The sequence below is a fragment of the Portunus trituberculatus genome, chromosome 36, assembly GCF_017591435.1.
Source record: "Portunus trituberculatus isolate SZX2019 chromosome 36, ASM1759143v1, whole genome shotgun sequence".
NCBI classification, from domain to species: Eukaryota; Metazoa; Arthropoda; class Malacostraca; order Decapoda; family Portunidae; genus Portunus; species Portunus trituberculatus.
In genome coordinates, this window is record NC_059290.1 from 11788446 (window position 1) to 11796962 (window position 8517).

An 8517-nucleotide genomic window follows, 5' to 3' on the forward strand; every position below is an offset into this window, starting at 1 on the left:
TCAGCTTCGGGGGAGGAGGCACGCATTGACTTCTCCATGGTGCGTCTGGGATCGAAGGGGAGAACCTGCGAGAAACTTTTGTTCTCTGATAAGTTCACCATATGTTCCACCACCGTATGGATGACGATGATGAAGAACAGGAGGAAGATGCAGAAGAAGAACCACACATCTATAAGCTTCACGTAGGCTGTGGTGGGCAGGGCGTCTGATGTGTTGCTGAAGAGGGTGTACAGCACGAGAAGAGTGGTGAGACTGACAGCCATGCGCACCTGAAGGGGAAGGCAATGATGAGAAGAGGTGGTGTATACTTAATGTTCATCTTTCACCACCACCACCACCGTTACCACCACCACCTCTTTCATCACCACTGTCTCCATAAGTTCAGTAGTGTTAGCCTTGTTCCCAGTAGTGTTTCTCCTGTTGATCTTTCAGTATAACCATTACAGAGGTGGTGTATACTTAATGCTCATCTCTCACCACCAACATCACCACCACCACTACCACCATCACCTCTTTCATCACCACTACTGTTTCCATAAGCTCGTGACGTATTTGTGGCTGTTTCTCCTTCGCTGTTTTGTGTTTAAGAGATTTTTTTACAGCATTTGATTATTATTATTATTAGTTATTATTATCATTATTACTATTATTACTTTTTTAATGTTCATATTTATCAATTTGTTTTGTTTCATTTGTTCATCCACTTAGTTGGTTGACATGCCATAACACAAGAGAGACGTGTGTATCATTATGTATGTGTCTGATGCTTTTGTTTTACACACACACACACACACACACACACACACACACACACACACACACACACACACACACACACACACACACACACACACACGCGCGCACTAAATTAACCTTGAAAATCCCAGAACATGACTAGCTTGACTCCTTCAGTACCATGACACATTTCCACATTCATTCTGGTGACTATTTGGTGATTTCATACAGCTTCACAAACTCATGGGGGGATTAAAATAGTGAAGACTGTGGCCATCAATCTTCTGACCTCCATAGACCTTTGCTAATGTCAAAAAAATGGTCTAATCGTACACAGATCTCAAGGTAGAAATGTGTCCCAGTACTGAAGGGGTTAAGATGGAAATAGGTGCGAGCAACAAGGGCACAACACTCACGTCCATAAGAGCCACATTAACGAAGAGAGTGGTGTAGCCTACGAGCTGCAGCATGGCCGTGGGAAGGTACACGGTCAGAACAATCATTTTCCACCGTCTCGCCAACACAAACTCCACCTGCAGGAAAGAAGATAGAGAAGTGTGCGTGTCTTCCCAGGAGATAGAGAAGCGTGCGTGTCTTCCCAGGAGATAGAGAAGTGTACGTGTCTTTCCAGGAGAGAGAGAGAAGTGTACGTGTCTTTCCAGGAGATAGAGAAGCGTGCGTGTCTTCCTAGGAGAGAGAGAAGTGTGCGTGTCTTCTCAGGAGGTTTAAGAGAGTCTGCCATCACCTCCACTGCTTTCTAAAGGGTCTAGTTGAAGTAGTATGGGTCTTAAAGAGTGGTTTTGTGGCTCCAGTGACAGATTAACCCTTTCACTCCCATGCCACGCTTTCATATTTATTCTGCTTACCATTTGGCGATTCTATGTAGCTTCAGAAACATGTGTGGGGATTGAAATAGTGAAGACTCTGGCCATTAATCGTCTGACCTCCATAGACCCTTGCTGATGTCAATAAAATCGTCTAATCACACTCAAAACTGGTAATAAAAATGCGTCCCTGTACTGAGAGGTTAATAAAGTTTCTAAAGGGTCTAGTTGAAGTGACACGTGTCTTAAAGGGTGTCTTTGTGGATCCAGTGACAGATTAGTAAGGTTTCTAAAGGGTCTAGTTAAAGTGACACGGGTCTGAAGTGACAGATTAATAAAGTTTTCTCTATGGTGAACAGGAGAAACAATCGTGGGAGCCTGGTGAATCATCTCTGTGGTCTTTGGAAATACACCAATTACACACCACACCAATTACAGTACACCACACCAAACCAAAACTAAATATAACAAAACCACACCCAACCAAACATCAAAGCCACACCACACTACACCACCACACCACACCACACCACACCACAACATCCAGCACCTCTTATTCCTCACATTAAGCATTGAATATCTGGTTTCATTACTGCCACTCTCCAGAACCGTGATGAAGATGCCCTCTAGAATATAGGCAGGAAGTTTCGGGTCCTCCAGGTACTCCACTCGCGCCTTATCCTCCGAGAATTTGACCAGTTCCCGCCTGACGGAGAGCTGGAGCTGGAGGAAGCAGTGTTGGCTGTCGAACGGGTAATAAAACACGTCGAAGGTGCAGGCGAAGATACCACTGTGGAGGAGGTGGAGAAGGAGGAGGAGGAGGAGGTGGAGGAGGATGAAAAGATGAACAATAGGACAAGAGGAGGAGGAGGAGGAGGAGGAGGAGGAGGAGGAGGAGGAGGAGGAGGAGGGGGAGGAAGAAAAGAGGAGGTGAAGGAGGATGAAAAGATGAACAATAGGACAAGAAGATGGAGGAGAAGAACCAGGAGGAGGAGGAGGAGGAGGAGGAGGAGGAGGAGGAGGAGGAGGAGGAGGAGGAGGAGGAGGAGGAGGAGGAGGAGGAGCAGCAGGAGGAGGAGGAGAAGAAGAAGAAGAAGAAGAAGAAGAAGAAGAAGAAGAAGAAGAAGAAGAAGAAGAAGAAGAAGAAGAAGAAGAAGAAGAAGAAGAAGAAGAAGAAGAAGACAAGGAAGAGGAGGACGAGGACGAGGAAGAGGAAGAGGTGAGGAAAAAAAATGAAATAAAGAAAGGAATGATTAATGATTTCACACTTCCTTCCTGTCAGGCTTGTCATATACCACGTGATGCTGCTTGTATTACTATTATTATTGTTATTATTATTATTATTATTATTATTATTATTATTATTATTATTATATTTTTCATTCATTCATTTTTCTATTCATCCATCTTTATTTTATTTCACTCATTTATTTATTTGTTTAGCTATTTATTCATCTTATTCTATTTTATCTATTAATTTATCTACTTTTTTTTTGTATGTGTGTGTGTGTGTGTGTGTGTGTGTGTGTGTGTGTGTGTGTGTGTGTGTGTGTGTGTGTGTGTGTGTGTGTGTGTGTGTGTGTGTGTGTGTGTGTGTGTGTGTGCTTACCTGTAGTGTAGCCGCTGTACCATCATGGCGGACTTGCCGTGGTACACAGTGTCTGGAAGGGAAACCAAACAAGCATTTAAACATTATCAACAAACAAACACACCAACAAACACACGCATGTACACAAGAAACCACCACCACCACCACTACCACCACCACCACAACAACCACTAGTACCACTACAACAACAACGAGTACCACCACCACCACCACCACCACCACCACCACCAGCAGCAGCAGCAGCAGCAGCAGCAGCAGCACTCACCCATCCTGACGTTGTTGTAGTCAGGCGGCATGGGACCGGCGATCTTGCTGAGGTAGAGGTCCTCGGAGAGCAGCTTGATGTTCCCGTCGTACACGTTAGGGAACAGCAGCTTCACCGTCCACACCTTGCCGCGGTCTGCGTTGGACAGTTTGTTCCACTCCAGCGTGTCTCCGAGGTTGTAGTACTTGGGGCGCGGGTCGTTCCAGGTGATCTCCACGGTGAACTCCACGTTGATCACTCTGCGGATGTCTGAGATCTCCATGAAGCGGAGGACCCTCACGGCGGACGCCAGGTTGATGGCCAGCCCTTCTGTCTCGTTGTCCGGCGGCCGCTCTGACCGGTACCCCTTCGGCAGGATGATGAACTGGCAGTCCTCCTCGTCGGACAGGTCGGAGCAGTCGTCCTTGGCGTTGCAGCGGCGCTCCTTGGGGATGCAGTCACCGTTGGCGCAGGTGAACTCGTCGTTGTCACAGATGGAGAAGCTGAGAGGGATGCGCGACCCGATCAGGTTGTTACACATGGAGCGGCGCAGCGTCCACGTGTGGCGCCCGATCGGATAGGAGTCCTTGGAGGGCACGTCCAGGATGCCCACCACCTCCCCCACCGTGGTGTCGAACATCTCCCAGGTGTAGTTGCCGCTGCGGTACACCATGAAGCCGTAGTAGCCGTGCAGGTACGGCTTCTCCCCGCGGTACCCCAGCACTTCGTAGAATGTCTCCGCCTCGTTAGAGAAGCAGAAGCCCCGCAGGCGCAGCGGCGAGGTCCTGTCCACCTCGCAGGGCACGCAGGCGGGCCACCTGATGACGCAGGAGGTGTCCACCCATAGGCCGTTGGGCAGGAACATCAGCATGCAGTTCTCGCCGGTGCCGCCGTTGGGTTCGTTCAGCTCGAACTGCGTCTCGGCGATGGAGTTGTCGGTGAACTTCCGCCACACGTCCTCCTCCTCCTGGTCCGTGACGCCGATCCACAGGTGGTAGTTGGAGAGGCATTTCTCGGCGAAGCGCAGGGACTCCTGGTGCAGCAATATGTTGTCGGCGCGGTTGTGGGGCGTGTACACCTCGTAGCCGATCCTGTTGCAGGTGAGGCGTGACTGCGCCATGTACCGCGCCTCGGGAAGATCACGTACTCCACCGCCTTGCGGCAGAAGTACGAGTGCTCCACCAGCTCCATCGTGGCGCCGCCCAGCAGCTCCACCGCCTCCCTGTCCGTGGAGAAGATGTTGCCGATGGGGGCCTTGGTGCAGCCCGCCTGCACCCGCACCTCCTCCGGCGAGAGCGACCTGTTCCAGATGTTGACCTGCGCTATGTGGCCCCTGAAGCTCTGGTCCGTGTCGTAGCCGCCCGCCAGGAGGTCCTGCTCCTGACCAATGGTGATGATGCCCTTGACGGGGAGGGGCACCTTGTGGGGCACGCTGAAGGGGCCGCTCGCCGCCAGCTCGCCGTGGATGTAGGCGCGGTACTCTCCGTGGTGGAAGTTGTGGCAGTAGTGGCTCCACTCGTGCAGGCCGATATCGTTGGTCATGTTGAGGAAGCCGTACTGACGCACGCCATTGTAGTAGAACCCGTGGTGCTCCCCGCGCCGGTCTGACGGAGGCGCCGAGGATTAGAGCGAGGAACAGGGACAAGGACAGAGGCAAAGGGAGAAGCAGAGACAGACAGAAGAAGAGACAGAGACGCAGGATCAAAGCACAACCACAGACAAAGACGAAAATAAGATACTGACACCAAGGCAGACACAGCGACAGAGGCACGCAGTACAGATAAACACAGACCGAGACAGACAGACAGACAGACAGACAGACAGACATATATAAACACAGAAAGAGATAGACAGAGAATTAGGAGAAAACTATATGTAATAATGAAACGAGGAACACAGAACAACGACAACAAAAAGTAAACACAAGATTACACACACACACACACACACACACACACACACACACACACACACACACACTTTACACCGCGTAGTGTATATAGTGGTTAGCACGCTCGACTCACAATCGAGAGGGCCGGGTTCGAGTCCCGGAGCGGCGAGGCAAATGGGCGCTGCTCTTAATGTGTGGGGTGTGTTCACCTAGCAGTAAATAGGTACGGGATGTAACTGGAGGGGCTGTGGCCTCGCTGTCCCGGTGTGTGGAGTGTGTTGTGGTCTCAGTCCTACCCGAAGATCGGTCTATGAGCTTTGAGCTCACTCCGTAATGGGGAAGACTGGCTGGCTGACCAGCAGACGACCGAGGTGAATTACACACACACACACACACACACACACACACACACTCACACATATGCAGCACGTCGTTGTCCTGGTCTGAGGTGGCGATGGAGATGTGGCTCTCGTAACTCATCAGAACCACAGGGCGCGCGCGTAGGCACACCGTCGCCTCCGGGAACTCTGACACGTCCCCCTGTGGTAGAGGCAGAGGAGGAGGAGGAGTAGGAGGAGGAGGAGAAGGAGGAGGAGGTGGTGGTGGTGATTGCAACAACACTTATTAGTCTGTTAGTCTTTCGTTGTCATGCAGTAAGTTATACAAAATGGTTTCCACTGGCACACACACACACACACACACACACACACACACACACACACACACACACACACACACACAGGGAAATAGTATATGAAAGGTGCATGATATTTCTCTTTGGTAATACTGAAACAACATTAACTCACGGCTCTGTCACGACATTTGTCCCTCTCTCGTTTGACTAATTCTTTCTAATCTTTTTTGGAGACTGCAATTCCAGTGGGCGTTTTTTTTTTTTTTTCTAATATAGTTTTTCTGACTTTGGCAGTTCTCTTACATAAAAAAAAATACATAAAAAACTCCTATGCTCGTCTTTCCTCACGTCACGCACACACACACACACACACACACACACACACACCTCCTTGAAATGGTCCGTCAAGTTGTAGCGTATGAGGACATCATCTCTTGGCGGCGCCCACATGTCTAGCTGCATAGCGAACACCTTCACCATGTCGACGCCCTCCTCGCCTGGCCGCGCCTCCATGCCCGCCACGCCCGCACGCCCACACACGGCTGAGACAAAAACTGCATTCTGAAACGCTCTACTCTCTCTCTCTCTCTCTCTCTCTCTCTCTCTCTCTCTGTATCTATGTATCTATTTATTTATCTCTCTATCTATCTATCTTTCAAAGGCCACAGAGACGGTTAGCCTGGTTCTCAAGAGTGCTTCTCCTGGTATAAGTGTAGAAATATTGTTAATCTGTCACTCGAATCATAAAAACACCCTTAAAAACTTGAATCACTTTAACGAGAGCCTTTCCAGAGTAATGGAGGTGCTGCCTAAAAGTGTTTCATTATAAAATCTTGTCTCTTAAAACTTCCACAACATTCAAAAGGCTCTACTTGAAGTGATACGAGTTTTTAAGAGTGTTTTTACGGTTCTAGTGACAGATTAACAAGGTTCCTGTAATGCTGACAGAGGAAGTACTTGTGGAAACTCGGCTAATTGTCTCTGTGGCCTTGGAAAATAGTCGTGGTGAGAGAAGGGAGTGTTTGAAGTGACTTACCAGCGAAGGCGAAGACGGAGAGACAGACGTGAGGTGGTATTCTCAGGTGTTGTGGCTTCATCTCTTTCCTTCACTGCCTGGGGGAGGTGGAAATAAGAAGCGAAGAAGTGAAGTAAGCGTGTCAGTAATATTTTTATTCAATTTTCTATCCATCTGTCTGTGTTTCGATTCATGTTTATCTATCTTCCTCATGTTTCAATTGTTGCCTATGTTCCTATCTACTGTTTATCTATCTATTCATTTATTTGCTTGTCTATCTACTTGTCCGTCTATCTATCTGTTTATCTGTCTAGTTTTTCGTGTGTGTGTGTGTGTGTGTGTGTGTGTGTGTATGTGCCTCACTCACCCAGTACCGAAGCATCGAAGTTACTCACATTCTTGAAGCAAACAGTTGAAAAGTAAAAGATGAGGAGCAAACAAACGGACTAACAAAACACACAAATCAGAGAGCAAAGAAGACAATGAGGAGAAGGAAGAACAAAGGAAGACAATGAAAGAGAGTTAAATAAAAAAAAAAGTAAAAGATGAACAAATGGACTAACAAAACACAGAAATGAGAAAGCAAAGAAGACAAGGAGGAAGAGGAGGAGGAACAAATGAAGACAATGAAAGAGAATTAGATAAAACAAAAAGTAAAAGATAAAAACTTAAATAAGAACAAACGGACTAACAAAAACACACAAATGAGAAAGCAAAGAAGAAAAAGAGGAGGAGGAAGAATAAAAGGAAGACAATAAAAGAGTTAAATAAAAAAAAGTAAACAAACACAACACGACACGACACGCGACACACGACACTGATAACTTGATGCGCTTTTCTTTCTTCCTTTTTTTTTCCTTCGTTTTCTTTTCTTTTTTGTCTTTTTTTAATCAGTTTCTGTTTTTTAATTAGTTTTCTTCCAGGTAATTATTTTTCTTATCTCTTTTTCTTTATTTAATTATTTTTAGCGATTTTTTTTCCTTCGTCCTGCGTCTGTTATAGATAAAAAAAATAAATAAATATCTGTGAAAATGACAAACAACAAACAATTATGAAAACAACAACAAAAAACGGTGATCTGAACAAAGAAAACGGGAGACAAAGGAAGGAGAGAGAGAGAGAGAGAGAGAGAGAGAGAGAGAGAGAGAGAGAGAGAGAGAGAGAGACGGAGACTGGAGACTGAGAGACGCTTGCAGGCTGAGGTTCTGGCGAAGATTCATGGAGCGTGAAGTGTCCAGCGGGAGGCAAACCAGCGAGGCCAGAGAAATGGATCAATCTCGTGACGTCACTTCCTTCCTCTCTTACATTCCGTTAGCATTCACACACACACACACACAAAAAAAAAAAAAAAAGAAAAAAGAAAAATAAATGAATAAAATAAATAAATGATAGTAATAATAATAATAATAATGATAATAATAATAATAATAATAATAATAATAATAATAATAATAATAATAATAATAATGATTGTTTTGAAAATTTATGAATATTTCTCAAGGTTATAAAAATGTTGCACTGTTTTCCTTTTGTTTTTATTTGTTTTTATTTCTTCACCTTCGTTT

General features: G+C 46.5%; 1 protein-coding gene across 1 annotated transcript in view; it reads right to left on the bottom strand.

Annotated features, from left to right (window-relative positions):
• The window catches only part of LOC123513710, a 14310-nt gene extending 6832 nt beyond the window's left edge, over positions 1-7478 (bottom strand). Inside the window, 10 exon segments of the mRNA XM_045271085.1 lie at positions 1-269; positions 1152-1268; positions 2124-2349; positions 3169-3220; positions 3434-4540; positions 4543-5016; positions 5720-5843; positions 6325-6479; positions 6974-7050; positions 7320-7478. The exon segment at positions 1-269 is cut by the window's left edge and continues 17 nt beyond it. Of these exon segments, the coding sequence (XP_045127020.1) occupies positions 1-269; positions 1152-1268; positions 2124-2349; positions 3169-3220; positions 3434-4540; positions 4543-5016; positions 5720-5843; positions 6325-6479; positions 6974-7034 (2585 nt within the window). The 5' untranslated portion in view covers positions 7035-7050; positions 7320-7478.
• Positions 7479-8517: the final 1039 nt, after the last annotated feature.